The sequence below is a fragment of the Sprattus sprattus genome (assembly GCF_963457725.1).
Source record: "Sprattus sprattus genome assembly, chromosome: 14".
In the NCBI taxonomy this organism is placed as follows: domain Eukaryota; kingdom Metazoa; phylum Chordata; class Actinopteri; order Clupeiformes; family Clupeidae; genus Sprattus; species Sprattus sprattus.
The window spans coordinates 14,805,393-14,821,761 of record NC_137912.1 but is presented as its reverse complement, the minus strand read 5'-3'; the positions used below and the strand labels follow the sequence as shown (position 1 = coordinate 14,821,761).

Here is a 16,369-nt window from a genome sequence, read left to right as displayed (position 1 = left end):
ACACATCAATATCAATAAAATCCCCCATGTGTTGGTCATTTAAAATATTGTGTGGTCCTTTTTGAAGTAACATGCATGTTGTGATCGCATAGCAGGTATGCAGTGATTGTACAAGAGCATTCAGTCTCATACTCACATTCATTTAAATGGGGCAAAACACTTCCTTGTCCCAACTCAGCAAACTCGCTGGGAACCTTTAAGTAACCCGACTTGGACGTTCTAGGTCTTCCTATGTCTATGTTCAGGAATAATGTGGATATATAGCAGCAGGTTTCTACACCCCTCCCCCCTCCCCCCGTCATTCCTCCCCGAAGCGCTGCTACTAATTCTTCACACTGGAAGTGATTGAAAAGATTAGGAAAGGATTTGCTTTAGAATGGAGAAAGGGCCTACTTACTAATTAGAAATCCCTTTTCAATTGTCTAAGCTGCGGTAATCTTGAATGACTGCTTAATTTCCTATGCCAAAGCTGAATGAGCTGATTAAAACTATAATACATGTCATAACTGCGAGGCCACCGACCAGGGGGCTATTGTAACAAGCCGAAGGCACCCATGAGGACTCCATTACAGCCTTATCACCGCACATCACCCCGATACAACGGCAGAGAGTGACTCAGTGGGAGTCTTGCAGAGGAACCAGAACATGGACGCAGACTTCACCACCTAGAAGCTGTGGTGGATACTGCCATCTGGTCTCCCTGTGTGTACCCATTCGCACTGGGATTCTAGACGTGTGTGGTGAGTGTCTCTCACCAGCAGACAATAAAAAGACATGTAAGGGCAGGACAGGACAGGAATTGACACCCGACACAGGAGCCAAGCGGTTTCCATGCCTGAGGTATGAGCAACGGACAGTCTCTTCCGTCTGGAGAGTCAGTGTGTAAAGAACACAGCGGACAATAGTTTGCATAGCATTAGAGTATACAAATTTATGTCCAATAATATCCTATGTGTTTCACTTGGACTGATGAGTAGAGCCCTTGTATTGTACCCTGTTGCAGGGAGCAACAACTAATCCTTAAACAACATTTCTGATTGCATTGCAGCCATTTACCCCAAAGGTGCTTTTCAATGCAATGGAAAGAAAATAAGAATAGCTGCAGCCGATGTGTCTATTTGCATTCCTCTCTGCAGGGGACAGGGGACAGAGGGAGAGACCAGCTGAACTGCTGTGGACAGGGTGCTGTTTTAATCTGGGATCAAAGTGAAAATCCCTTCCCTCAACGAGTTCAATCAAGGTCACGCCGGCGATTACGCCTGGATGTCTGTGAAGAGGCAATAAAGAGCCCGGGAACAACTCCACCATGGACCCCATCACTGCAAGCTGACTGACGCTGCACTTTCCCCCCTACCTGCTGAGGCACTGCAGTCACTGGGGAAATACACTCCCATTCACACCCCCACCCCTAATCAACTAGGTTAGAGCACAGCCATTACACAGTTGTTACATATAACCTTATATGTATATGACAGAGCTATATGGAGGGAGGAGGGATACTCCAACCCCAAAAGAGATGGTCCAAGCTTAACCCTACAATAACTGGTAGGTTGACATTACTTCACTACAATTGCATAGGTCTTCATTGCTAAATTCTTGCCAGACACTGAGGGGAGATAAAGCAGATCACACGAACACGAACAGCCATTATATGAAGTTCACTTCTCTATAGAGAAGAAAAGTGTGTTAGACCAAGATTAGTGCGATTTGCCACTCTAAATTGCATCATCAGCTCTAGGAGTGTGGCTAGTCATCCAGGCAGTAATGTTGACTTGAGTATCCTTCCAGTTATACATCCTGCAAGCACTTATTCTTAGTGCACTTTCCTTTTTAAACGATGCCTTTAAAGCAAGTATGTGGTAATTTCAATAGTGGGCAAAACCAAATTTGACAAAAGAATATCTACCTTCGATGGGCGCCGATTTCAATCTGGAGCAGAGTTCGTTAACACCACCGTAGCTTTCCTGGATTTTGTTAAGTCCCTCAGCCCCCCGCAGTTCCATGAGCGAGCGCAGATCCTTGAGCGTGACCCCAAAGTCTGCGGCATCATGGTTGGCCTGAGCCCCAGGGTTCTTCACCCCGCTGTACGAGTTGTTTGCCATCAGGCCCTCCTCGGCTGGGCGCCCCGCTTCAAGCGTGCGTGGATGGAAATGTCGTCCCCGTCTCCCTTTTCCTCTCCCGTGTGGGACAGTACAGAGGGCAAAAGGACTGGGCAAGGAGGAAAGGGGTGGGGAAAGGAAAATTAAAAAAGGGGGTAAAGGAAAAAAGGGAGGGGAGTATTAAATCCTTAGTGAGGGGAAGTCAGTAGATCCCATAAACGGCTGTGCAGTAGCTGTTCAGACGAGGAGGAGGAGGCCGTGCAGCAGGCGCTGAGATGTGGGCAGTTCAGAAGCCATTTCCCTTGGACCGCCACATGCCTACTTGCTCATGCCTGTCCAGCAGCGCGTCGCAGATCCAGAGAACACAGCCCTCAGAGACCTGCCAGACGGACAGACCAGAGAGAGAGACAGGACAGAGAGAGAGAGACAGACAGACAGACAGAGAGAGAGAGAGAGAGAGAGAGGGTGAGAGGTTATTCAGTGAATATTTACATAATACAGTGCAAGTTCTCACTAACACTTGCAAAAGAGAAGATACCTAATGGGGGGGAAAAAAGCAGAAACATGGAACACCTTCGTTAAGGCCTTCAAAAACAAATAAAACGGGAGTGCTTGCCACTACTTCTTAAAATAGCATGGCAGGATCCCCAGGTCACTGGCTGGGGTTCAATATGATACGCTACCCCCTTTCTAGTGTTTGTAAGTGGGGGGGCTGGGGTGAGGGGGTCTGGGCTTATTTGAGGAGTAGCGTGGGAACCACTCTGCCATCTTGACTCTTATGCATGTGAGGCATGCCCCGAGAGGAGTTACAAAGTCAACCTGGCACTCTGGAGGTCTCCTTGCCCTCTCAAGCTAGCACAGCTAACATACAAAATGGACAATATATGGCCAGTTAGTAGAAGGGAGAAAAGCCTAAACATTTATCTAATGGTCTCAAGCTATACCACTGAAAATGGCTTGGATCAAAAGAGGAGCAGCAACAAAACCAACCCTATTATCATGAGAGGGCATCAGCAACATGGCCATTGGTATACATGTCTAGAGAAATGTGCAGGATGAGTACACAAATGAGTGGGCCACGGTGCCTACGGGTATAAACAAGTTAAATTTAAGGCGTTTTGAAACCTTTTTAATACCACTTGAACTGAAACAGTTATTGAGGGTGATGCAATATCAATATTGGAACGGTCTTGGGAAAGAGAGCACATGCACAGGTGGAGACAAGGCTGCCTTCCACTCCACAGCAGGTCCTAAGAAGCACATTGTGCACCATTCTGCCACACTCTCACTTGTAGGCTAGATTTTGAAAAGGGGAGGGGAAATTATCACCTATGGGTAAAATAAACATGTTAAAAATTAAGGTAATAGGGTAAATGACTAAAATAAATCTACACAACAACAGATCAGTTAGTTTGGAAGCAAGAATCACGGTTTAGGATAGTAATCTATCTATTTATAAAAAGTGCTCTGAGGCACTAGGCAACAATGACAAACAATAAATACTAATAGCAAACAACAAATATTTCAATTAAAAAAATCGAATACAAGGATTAGGTCTAATAATGCCTTTAGATTCACTTAATTTAAGATAAATGGTGCAAGTTTGTTTTTGTTTAAACAATCTGGGCAGCTATTATGAGATATTCCCTCCAAAAGATGTTTGGTTCCCCTTTGCCTGTAAAGCAATCAGGGGCTCAGATAAACTCAAAGAATAACTTTACAGTTTAGCTTGCCAATCATTTCAGTTCTACCCATTTCAACGACAGCATTGGCCAACCACTTTCAATTAAATGCCGGAAAATTTCACGGCATAGGTTCCCTACCATCACTACAAGTAACTAAATCCATTTGAGCATTTTCCACTGCAGTGCATCTATACCATGTGCTTGTCGGGAGAAGTTCATTTGCAAATGACTTGGATTCACCTGGTTACGTTACACCTATCCAGCCAGTACTGTAAAGAAAATAATAAACCCATACTCTGATCTTAGTTATTGTTTGATCATTTAGAAAAACGATTTTTAAATAATATTCGCCACTTTCTTTTTGATAGATTTTCGTTTACGTTGGTAGCTAAGGTTACTTGTGTTGCATTCAAGTCAAGTCAATTAAGACCTATTTAGCTAATCAGGGCGCTTTGGTAGCAGACATTTGTTTTAACTGCCTTACTTATTTCTTGTCCTAAACTTACAATGCTAACCAGAGGCGTTTTCGTTCTCCATTACGGTACTTACAGTTCAGTTCGTCCACACATTACGTTTCGTTACAGCAGATCTAGTTTATAACGAGTTTCTTCACCGAACGACACACAGAAAGTGATCATCTTCAACGTTTTACGTCACGCGTTGGAGGTTTGAAAGGTTGTCACGCTTGGCACATGGCACAGTGTAGCCCAAATAATTTTATCAAGTCGCCCTTGCGGCTAATAGATTGTTGAACGACACAACAGCTCAGATAAGTCAAAACCTGTGTGTCCCCGGCATCCCGTATGTTTTTTCCTACCTGTGCACCGTGTCGAGTCGATTGGTGTGTTGCGCATCTGTGACAAGTGAGCTGCGTCCTTGAAAATATATCGCCTGACTGTTCTGGTGGTCTTTATGATGCAGGAGTGTTGTTGTTTAAAGCAGATTAGACTATTCAGTGGAGGGGATGATCATTGCTGAGCAAAGTTCCACAGTGGAAGTCACCACGAGCTCCCGGCAAATGGCATTCACTTTCTGTACAATATGTGGATAGGCCAAAAACTTTGGACCTTTGAATGTTCAGTATTTACATAATACTGGCAGTGATTAGATCAGATACAACTGATTAACCTTTTGGAGAAAATCATCAGTCATCAGTACCATTTCCTTGGAAAGCAACTCATTCACTTAATCATTGTTTTAGGACAGCCATCCATTTCATCTGATAAGACAAACTGTGGCATCCAGGAGAGCCACTTTTCCCAGTCCTAAGGCATCAGTGGCTCCTCACTGCTGGCTCAGAGTACGTTCTATGTAGTATTTTAAAGAACTGCTGACTTTAAATGGTGCAGGCTCTTGTGTACTCCATCTTCCATACAGGGGATGTAATCTGATCAGTTAATTTGAATTGTTGCAACAAAACATACCATGTCAGATTAATAATGAACACACATGCTAGACGGAAGAGGGGTGTGTGTCACTGAAAACTAGATGGAGATGTATGTTACAACTGGCGAAACGGGAATGAATGAGACAACTGTTTTGGGTGACTTTAGTGTGGACTAGCAGCGCAAACGTGTGTGTGTGTGTGTGTGTGTGTGTGTGTGTGTGTATGTGTGTGGAGGGGGGGTGACAGCATAATGGCTCCCTCCAGGACTGACCCAGTGCAGACAGGACACAGTTCCTGCACAGGGAATGTTAACACGACACCAGCAGCTGGGGAGTCCGTTTTACTCACAGCCTCAATGTCTGTGCATATGCTAAATAAGAGAAGACCACGAGAGAGAGATAGAAGAGCAAGAAGAAGTCACACACACACACACACACACACACACACACACACACACACACACTCAAAACAACTAAACATTTTTGATTCCTATTGAGACCTTGAACTGTTCCGCTTCAGCCTAATGTTTGAACATATAAACTCTACATTTTTAGATTTACAATTTAAACGACCATTATTTCTCTCAAGCTGTCACACAATTCCTGCACTTCCAAAGACGTGTCCTTGACTTCAGCACACAAACAGTCAGAAGTGAAACTCCTGTACAACCCTTACAAACCTTTCCACTGTGACTCATTCTATGGCCTCGGCCTGAAGATGAAAAAAAAAAAAAAAAAAAAAAACACATGCACCTACATCGGTTTGAAATCAAAATTGCAGTGGCGGTGTGTAAGGAGCATTGGGGGAAGCGCTTGGCTAGCTGTCTGCAGAACAAAAGGGGCTCTGCCGACTCCATTAGCCAGTCCACACGTCTCATGCTCCCCTTCTCCATGCACAGCAGCCACAATGCCAAGATGAGGGAAGTGCCAACATTTGCTGCGCAGTGACAGTTTCAGGTTGCAACGCAGGTCACATGTCACAACAGTGGAAAATCATTGTGATTGGATCTCTGGACTAACAGCTGGCATGGTCTGCTTGACTAATGACAGGAGGTGATTTAACCCTTTCCATGCAGGGGCATAACGAACCAGGCCTGGTGTAGAGAGGTTGAAGAGAGAGGTTGAAGTGAGCCTGTTCATTTGGGCAAGACTAAACTACATTGGCTGAAAGATACCCCATGATGCGCAGAGTTGATGGAATTTATTTATGCTACTTGTCAGAATGTTGCCTCACTGTCAATGCATAGGAATCAGTAAATTGTCATCTTGCTTGCTAAAAAGACCCTCCTCTTTACTGTATGTGCCAATGCAGTGTGTCAAGGACAGCAATTCCAGGGATCCCTCCACTCAGGAGCTGCCAGGGGTTGGGTATATTTTTAGTGGCCCCCAGACTGCCCCCCTCCTCTTCTTTTCTCTTCTCTTCTCTGCTCTGCTCCTCTCCCTCTCCCCTCCCCTCTGCCAGATAGAATGAAGTGGGTCAGGGCATGTAATTGTGAAGGATACAAAGCAGCCACACACCGCTCTACACAGCTCAGTGCTCTCAGGCCCTCACTTCACACTGGTGGATGAGTACTTCTATCCCATCCAGCCTGCCAACTCTCAACATCACACATCGGCTCACACACGTCGTCCCCCTCACCTCTCCAGAGTACTTCAATCCAGGACAAGGGCTTAAAACAGGAGAATAGCTATTTATACTGACACTTTGCTACATAGTCAGATACTAGTTCCACAAAATCAAAACAGGTACAAATATCCTCTTGACGTCAGGAAGGGTCAACGATGGAGCCTTCTTTGTGTTTATGCCCCGAAAGTACAACGATTTCATGTGCCAAGCCTGAAAGAGGACCTTGGGGATCTTTTGTTATGGGAGGCAAAGTGTGTACCTCCAAATACCATTTTCTATTCATCACACAATGGTCCAAAACATATTATTGTCTATTGAGTGTACATGTCGACCGGAAGTTTGAAGTTTTCAGTGTTAGCATTGTTACAATTCCTGGTTCCCAAAAAAAATCCCTATGGAAAAATGTAGGAGTATTCGCAAAATCTGCAAAAACAAGGTCTGAGTGAAGCATTGCCATTAGAAAACCTAAGTAAACCATTAATGGATTCAAATCTAGTTGAGTGTTTTTTTTGTAACTGTTACTTGTCTCGTCTCTCATAAAAATGAAGATGTTGCTGCTAATATGCTAAAGTACAAAAAAAGATGGATTACATCGTGTCACTTTCCTCAAGCAGCATGTGGGACTCGAGTGGTAGCCATGGTTACAGATAACACTTACATCACACCACACAGTTTCTTATGAAACTTAACATTATAGCTCTACCGCCTTAAACATCTGATTAATTGTATGCAACAGCTTGTGGTTGTCAAATCCTTAAGTAATCAAGGTCTTCACTGCGTGGTTGTTGTGGGATCACTTGTGTTTCAAAATCAGTAAAGCTAGCTATGGTTAGTTTCTGATCACCTTGTAAAAAAATGGTAGGGCATTAGCTACGTGACTTGCTTGGTAGTCATTGCATTTTTCGCCGATAGCAGAGGGCTAGCAACAGACATATTTTAGATATAACAGGTTGTCTATAGAGGCAACATACACATGAATTTTACAGAAGAGATTTGACTGTGGGGTCTCTTAAGGAGTTATTTAACTTCCACAGGCGTCATTTTGTCAAATTTCCAAAAGCCCCTTCATTCTCTGGTAAGGTAACTCGCAAAAATGCTAAGCCGCAACATACAACAAGACGACTGTCACTTCCACACTTCATTCGATCTCAAATTGGAGTGGATCTAGCACTTGTCATAGAGGACTCAGGAGGATGATGTAGACTTGTTAAATGTAACTGCATATGTGGTATACAAAGTCAAATATTACTGAAGATCAGTCCCACAACTTAGCTGGAATTTGTGACAGGTTCCATGCCATGGCAGCTTGCAAAGGGAACAAGGACTGTTCCATTATTCATATATTCCAGCTTTAGCAGATGAGAGAGTATCCTCTTTCTGTAACCTTATTTTAAAAGTGATCACTTTTTAAAAATTAATAAAACCAACAGAATCAGATATGCTTAACTGAAGACAACGGCTGATGTAGGTTTTAGTAGGGTTAACTTAGTTGACAATAGTCCAACAATAACTCTGAAATAAATCCAATGAGACATAAAGATGCTCCACGTGCAGTTAATGGCTATAATACATGATTCAAATGCACTAAATTGTACAGCAGACTATATTTAGCATTCCATAATAGCCAATGTAGGGTTGAATGTCACCTCAGATTAATGTGGCAAAGACTCTGTTGCCTCTTACATAAACGAATACAACTGTGTGGAGGCTCAATTACAAACTTTCCATATTATGCCTTTGAGGAACATGCTTCATTGTATGGCTTCCACTCTTCCACAGTACTACTTGTATAGTGCAAAGCAAATAATTTGCATTCACCATCTGAGCATTAGGAAAACAAATCCTTAAGACCATGCTCCATAATTTATAGCAAGGCGAGAAAGTTCAAAAAAAGCACTCCTTTCCAAATGTGCAGTCCTCTAAACTGGTACAGTTTAATTCCTGTACAGCCTCGACAGTAGTCCAAAGGCCTAGTCAAAGGTTACTTTATTTCATGGATAAAGTAAATCATTAAACCTATGCCTGAATTTATAGAAATATAAACATTTCTCTCAAGAATCTACATGCATAGTACCATGAAACCTCATAACACACACAGACAGACAAACAAACACCAAAATGTCACAACGCGTTTTCCAGCAAGAGGCTGTAGGCTTCTTGCTGTCTGTAGGCTAATGGTATGTAGACAAAATAAGCTGATGGTTGCCTGACATTTCAGCCACTAAAACAACTGCACAACGCTTTACTGGACTGATTGCACCCTATGTATGAAGTCAACCAGGGAGTCAAGAATGTTGTCATCGCATGATTCAAGACTTTGACCGTTAGCGCAGGCTGTCTATACCTCAGTTTGATGAAAATGAAAATCGGTTCGTTGCAGCTGGAGTTTTAACCACAGATACGGGTTATTGAGGTTGACGTCAGAAATGCCGCAAAAATGTCACTAAGGAAGCCACTTGCTACTTTCAATGACAGAAACAGTTAGTCGCGTTAGTACGTAACGTTATGGATTATGCTGGACTTCAGAAAACATTTATCTGAACAGCAAATGCACTGGTGACCGGACCGTCTTTCAGCTAACAACTAGGACGAATACCACTCTTTTATCAAAGTAAAAAAGATAATTCTGACATCCGGCGTTAATGTTTCATTCATTGCAGATAACGCTATCTAATGTTAAGTTAGTAGATACATCGGCAGCCAGAACTGATGTCTTCAATGAATGGCTTGTCCCACAGAGTTAATTTAGATGGACACAAGGAAGCTAGAGCAGTTTAATATATCAGTGACCATGAGTGGGTTTGAAGCACATAAACGTTATCCCGTTTATGTGGAGAGGTCTTCCCATAGCTAGATAAGTGACTTAATGTGAACTCACAATATCAGAAACTGGACGTCGATCCATAAAGCTCTAATGTAATTTTACCTACATCTTAACTGTATCGCTCATAAACGTTATGCTGATGGTAAACAGAGAATGTGGTATATCTACATCTATATATATCTATTGATTTAAGCTTACGTTAAATATTTTTTAATAGCTACGGTGCTGAATTAACGTTAATGTCAGCAGAGTGACCGTGGAACAAGTTGAGCGATTTACTGACCAACCGACGCAGACAAACTGTCCCCTGTCAACTGCTTGATTCGGCGTTGTGTAAAAAAAAGTGTTCCTGCTAAGAAAATGTCAGTCCGCTAACTAAATGCATGAAAGTTAACGTTAACATGTTCGTAATGAAAGGGCTTCTTTATAAACTCCAAACGGTCTTGAAGCACCTTAATTTTGATCCATATAGATACATTTTTGGTCGGTACAGTCACCGACTGTATGGTTCTGTTCTGTTTTAAAACAGAACCATATTGCTCTCGTATCCAGATTAACTATTGTTAACTTGACATTAACGTCAAACCATTCTCCTAACAAAGTTAACGTAACTTTAAACGTAACGTTTACTTACCTATCAAGCTATCCTAGCGACAAAATATGTGTAGCTTCGTTTCTGCTTCTCCAGTTACAGTTCATCTATCAGTTTATCAGTTATTCCACCGCCGACCTGGTTGGCAGTTTAACGTACTGTTATGTTAGTCATAGACCTTCACTGGCTTCTAAATGCGATTCTAACTAACGAGCTGGTTCAAAAAATACGTTACCGTTGAGGTTGCCTAGCGTCGATAGCTATCTTGTGTTAAATTCGCTCGCTGGCATTATTTTGCCTAACGTTTACTGTTATCTGCCCTTTTCTACCTTCCAGTGTTCGGGGTCTACTGACAAGACATGTATACTCACGTTTGGCTATTTTACCGCAGGTTTTAGCGTTTGCTAGTTGATATGTCTTCTACAGACTTTCTTCTCCCCTTCCACGGGCAACGTCAACCTCCACATTCAGATAACGAAGCTCTTCCAGAACTGAACCGCGTGCAGTGTAACGTAACACATTTCAAAATATTCATAAGCCAACCAGCAACTTTCCATTGTGCACAAAACTCTATTGTCCAGAGCAGCTTATCGTAGTGGGAAAACACAAATCTGTATGGTTTTACCTTGACATGATAATCCATTCACTACAGCTGGATATGAAAGGAAGGCACACCTTCCCTGCCCGTCTTCTTAGCTACCAAAGAAATACGAACTAACGGCAATTAACTAACGTTAGCCAAGTTGGCTAACGTTAACGTAGGGTTGCTGACGTCCGATGAGGTGAACAGAAAATTATTTCATATCAGAATGAGGTGGTGCTTTACGCAAGGTCGAGGTTAAGCACGGAGACACTGAATGTGCTATATGGCAAAAGCAAAAAACATTCAGGCAAAATTGTTGAAGAACAATACTCACTCCGCTCTCGAATGGTGCCCTGAAACCCCCTCACTCTCGTTCTTCTCCCAACCTCACTCGTTCTCCACAGACAGACTCCCTCCTCCAATCTGCACAGAAATCCCGCCCCCTACACAACGTCGTCTACGACATGTGATTTACGTTACGAGGCTGGGGTCCGTCCCCCTGACGTGAATCACATGTCCCAGGGGACGTTGTGTAGTAGACGCTAAAATCTGCGAAGATTGGAGGAGAGCGGCTGTCTGTCTTGAGTTCTGCTGGTGATTGGCTGAACTCGCATATCAGTCGCTCTGTATGTAGATTCTCTTGTTCTAGCTATGTGAGTCAAGCATAGATGTGGTTTTGCAATAATATTCGCTGAGGTAAAGTGAAGCCCCAATTTGCATTCGGATGATTTGATACATATTTTACATTTGATTTATTTGTGATTGTTTCAACGTGGTGTGCTGCCGATAAACTCCACCCTTAGTCCGGAACAAGACTTCCCCGGCGGCTAATTAAACCTGACGTCACTCTTTCCATGACGTAGCGTTTTTTATTCTCTCTATTCATGTCTGATCTCTTCTCTCTGCAGCCTGAGTGGAACAGCCAGAGGGACGCTTTTGCAAGATGATATGCAATAGCCATTCAAAGCAGTGGACATGTATGCCGTCACTGGCGGAAAAAAACCTAGTCTGACAGTACCCTATTCTGTCGAGCAGGCATGACACTTAGTATAACAAGTAGATGAAGAAGATTTTCTCTTAAAAATGTTGCAATGACAAGAAAGTACTTAATTGCTATAGTGTTACCTACTTGTATTTAGCCTATGACAGATTTAAGTATATGTGATTTGTTTGCATGTAGCCTTTAGGCATAGGCTATATTCTTATTCTTATATTTTCAAGATGATTTCACAACAGAATACAGAAAACTCATTCAGTGAAGTGTTAAACTCTTTTTCTCTTTGTGTGTGTGTATGTGAGTGAATGAGTGTGATGACATCTGGTCGTCATTGATCTTTGTTTTCCCTGCTCTGTCATCTGGCTTATATTGATCTATGCATTTATTGCGCTGCTGGACACAGCTTCAGCAAGGCTTTCTCGTAATTGCTCTGTCTCCACAGTGCACAGTCAAGCTAACCCAGACCACTCTTGTGGTAAAGCTATATCATATGAATATCACTGTCTTAATGGCTGCAAAATTGCTTATTAAGCTATAGTTGCATCAACACATTTTTCTATACAAAGCTGTATCCGAAAGCCAGTGGCGTGAGTCATGTTTCAGCTTCCAATTAAGAGGTGAATAATATAAAACGGTCTTTATGCTGGGGGAGGATATAATTGGGCTGCTGAAGTGTAGGTGCTTATGAATATGATTTTCTGTTATTAAAAGGCATGCCCTGTTTCATTGACAAATTCGGTAAGGATTTGGCTGTTAGCTTTTATCATGGCAATATATTGAAAAGCAATGATCAGTATAAAGTTAACCCTTGAATGGATTTGTTGTAGAGTCCAAAATCAATGTGTTGATATTATCGCCCAACATAAGCTAATTGATGAACTATCGATATCAGCGTTAATAACAGCCATATTTTTTTTTAAATATGTAAGGGAAAGCCGAAGATTGATCCTTCAACTAAATTACCACTGTTGTCATTGCGTAGTTTGCAGGGCTACAAACTCTCACACACTGAGCATGAAAGTCATGCAATTGGGGGGGGCAGAGAAGTTGATGATAAACAGAGAACAACATTTCTCGCAAGGAGCAGTTGACCAGTTGACATGTAATGGGTTTCATCATTAACACAATGAACATCTCTAAACAGAAGCATGTCTTCAGTTTGTTAGTCCCACTCAGCTTGTAAACACAAATGTTTAACCTCCTTACAAGCTGTAATTTGAGTTCACTGGCTGTGTAAAGTTAAGCTAGAGAACTGAAATCCAAGGCTAGATGAAACATATTTGAGTGTTATAATGCAGTGCCTGTAAGGATAGCTTTCCTTAGCCAGCGCTGAATTAGACTTCAAACTATTTGTAAGTTTTGCTTTGCCACAGGAGACTGACAAACAAGTTTCCTAGCTGGTTTCCAAAGCAAGAGGGCACAACATTCATCCTATATTTCTTAGGCCATGTTCCAGCTTAGAATTTTTTTCACTTGGAATCTCTGTCATTGGTGACCTGTACTGTTATCCCTGGTCCTGGAGCAGATTTCCCCCCTAATGCAGACAGCCACCCGGTTGACCTCCCTCCCCCTGTGCCAATGAGCTCCACACAGCACACATACACACACCCCGTCAGACCGACACAGCATGGCACACCCTTGTGCATAACACACACATAAACACACACACACATTCACACATCCATGCACAAAGCCCCAGCTCTGTTCTCTCAAGAGCCCTTTCCACTGTGGGGTGCTGCAATGATGAGGCGGCTGCTATGCAACAGCTTTCCTATGGTTCAATCCAGGCAAGGTTATACCCATGTGCATCACTGACATCTATAAACCCATTCACTGTGCCCCCTCTCAGAGTCTTTTATTGAGCTGTTTGGAATAAATGGCTGCCGTGAAAAGTCATTCATTGTTCATTAGAGACAAATTAAGTCAAATATTCACTGTGATGTATCATTCTCTCTTATCCATGCCACGATTTCTCTAGGATTCTGCCTCTAATGTCATTTGTGTTTCTATTACTGACACGGACAGTGATCTGTGTCGTGTAGCGTGGCCTGACTGGAGATAAATCTGAACTGCATTCAAGGCTAAGACTTGCTTCATCTCTTGAAAATACTAAATGGCTTCAGTCCATATAAGTGTTTGAATATGATCAGATAACAGTAAATTCCATATTTTAATAGAGCAATCAATGTAGTTTTTGATTTAGGTTGTATAGCCAAATTATTTAATAATGCAATCCCAAATAATCTTCTAAATTCTTTGTGTGAGCACCAGTCCCTGTAATTTGATCATTTGTCCTTTGAGCTTATTGCATTTAACAGAAAATGGCTAAATGTCAAGTGTTGCTGAATGTAATGCATGGCAGTAGGCCCTCATTTCACAGCTCAAAATAGAAGTAAATACCACTGAGCTTTTGGAGAGCAGCATCAACACCAGTAACAACATTATACTAGTTTTATTTCCCCGAGATATTTCAGAATGTCTTTAAATATTCTTGGTATTATATGACACCCTTGCTCTCTGATGTCCTTTACAGGCAAGTGTATGAGGTTGTAGTGGAGTTAGAGGGTGGTATTGGGGATATGATAAGTAACACCACAGATGGCAGTTGATAAACTAATCTGAGCATGAAAAGGTTTTGGATGAGCTTGGTCAAACATACAGTAAAATGGCAGACGTCTGACTAGATCAACTGAGCAGTCTTGAATTACAACAGAGGATGAATTCAATTCTCTTGCAATTGTGGCCTTCCACCACATGTTGTAAGACTGATAAGGCAACTACAGACAACCAAACATGTCCACACAAACACACTTGTTAATGTGACTAAGAAAAGCATATTTGAGCAACTTTCCAACCTCTGTAGGGAAAAAAATGCTGAAATGCAGACCATGTGGCAAGGTGCCATGTTCCATGTAGCTTGTGCAGATCATGTGACTTGATCAATGTTGAGCAAGCAGAAAAGCTCGCTGGCTGGAAATTGCTCATTAGCCTTGTCACACAAAAAAATACCAGGGCACTATCAGTCAGGACATGTTGTATTATTACTTCCTCTGGCCACCAATCTCTCCTCATCACTATGTTTCTTGAGCCGGCATTTTCCACTCTGTCAGCATGTCAGAAATGAACTTCCTCCTTATTAGAGAACCTCGGAGAGAGGGAGAGAGAGAGAGAAAAGGAGAGGAAAAGAATAAGGGTATAAAGAGACAGGGACAGGGAAAGTCACATGAAACCAAAGACAAATGAAACACAGACGCCCCTCCTGGATAAAAAAATACATAAAGTAGACCCAAAGTAATGCCTGTCAAACACAACCAGATTAGTGCACAGCTGAAAAGGTGACCTGGTGACCCACTGTTGGAAATGCCATCTCACAGTGAAAATGTGTACAGGTTGCTCGAGGAGAGTGCCGGGTTTAATGAAAAACATTCATAACAGCGACCATATCATCAGCCGTAATTGCCATAATGGCTTCTGCCCCCTGGAATGTTTGAATGGGGGTGTGTGTGGGGTTTGTGCGATGTAAGACTCCCCCAATTAACTCCCACAATAAACTCTCATGCAGTGCTGACACAGGGCAACATGAGCATGAACGCCCCCCTTTCGGTCTCTCCCCCACTGCAGCAGCAGCAGCCAGCACCGTGATGAAAACCCTCAGTCAGGCGGTCAGGTCCTTCAAACTTCCGACTCACAAAGGACCCTCTCAGTTGAGTAATCAGGCCAAGCCAATAAGTTGGTGGAGCAGGTAGTATGATTTGGGAGAAGAAGTGTCACAAGGACAAGCATAAAAAGCTAAATAAGTGTGAGAGAATTAAAGAGAGAGAGAGAGAGAAAGAGAGAGAGAGAGAGAGAGAGAGAGAGAGGGAGAGGAGACATAGGGAACAGGCGAACAGCATTTGCTCGTTTTAGGTTCCGGCATGTTTGTGTTTCCAACAACTCCTGGAATTTACAGCAGGAGCTGGCCAACGCATGAGCAGAGAGGTGAATAGCCCAGAGGATAAAGACTGCAGCTGTACTGAATCTGCAAGTGTGTGTGTGTGTGTGTGTGTGTGTGTGTGTGTGTGTGTGTGTGTGTGTGTGTGTGTGTGTGTGTGTGTGTGTGTGTGTGTGTGTGTGTGTGTGTGTGTGTGTGTGTGTGTGTGTGTGTGTGTGTGTGTGTGTGTGTGTGTGTGGGTGGGTGTGTCTGTGTCTGTGTCTGTGTCTGTGTCTGTGTCTGTGTCTGTGTGAATGCATGTGCATGTGTGTCTAACTGTGCGAAAGAGAATTACAGTGGAGGATAGTGGCCGACTGACTGAGAGAGAGAGAGAGAGAGAGAGAGAGAGAGAGAGAGAGAGAGAGAGAGAGAGAGATGTGAGTGTGGAAGAGAGACAGTGGCCAAAGGAGAGACAGAGTGGGAGAGAGAGTTAGAGAGTGATGTACAGAAAGAAGACAGTGTTCTTACTCAGCACAGGGGCCAGGAGAGGAGAGCCTCAGCAGGGCCAAGTTTCCACTAGCAAACAATCATTCACCTCAAGTGCCCACTGTGTGCCTGTGAGGACAGAGCCACAGCCCTGACCGCCAGAGTGGGCCATGCTGCGCA

General features: G+C 42.9%; 1 protein-coding gene across 2 annotated transcripts in view; it reads right to left on the bottom strand.

Moving 5' to 3' along the window:
* Window positions 1–11,178, bottom strand: part of atp2b1a (ATPase plasma membrane Ca2+ transporting 1a) — a 36,059-nt gene extending 24,881 nt beyond the window's left edge. For both annotated transcript variants that reach the window (XM_080851588.1, XM_080851589.1), the window contains exons 1-2: window positions 11,131–11,178; window positions 1,907–2,478 (exon numbers count right to left, since the gene is read on the bottom strand). In XM_080851588.1, the coding sequence (XP_080707714.1) occupies window positions 1,907–2,102 (196 nt within the window). In that variant the 5' untranslated portion in view covers window positions 2,103–2,478; window positions 11,131–11,178. The remainder of the gene's footprint in view (window positions 1–1,906; window positions 2,479–11,130) is intronic.
* Window positions 11,179–16,369: the final 5,191 nt, after the last annotated feature.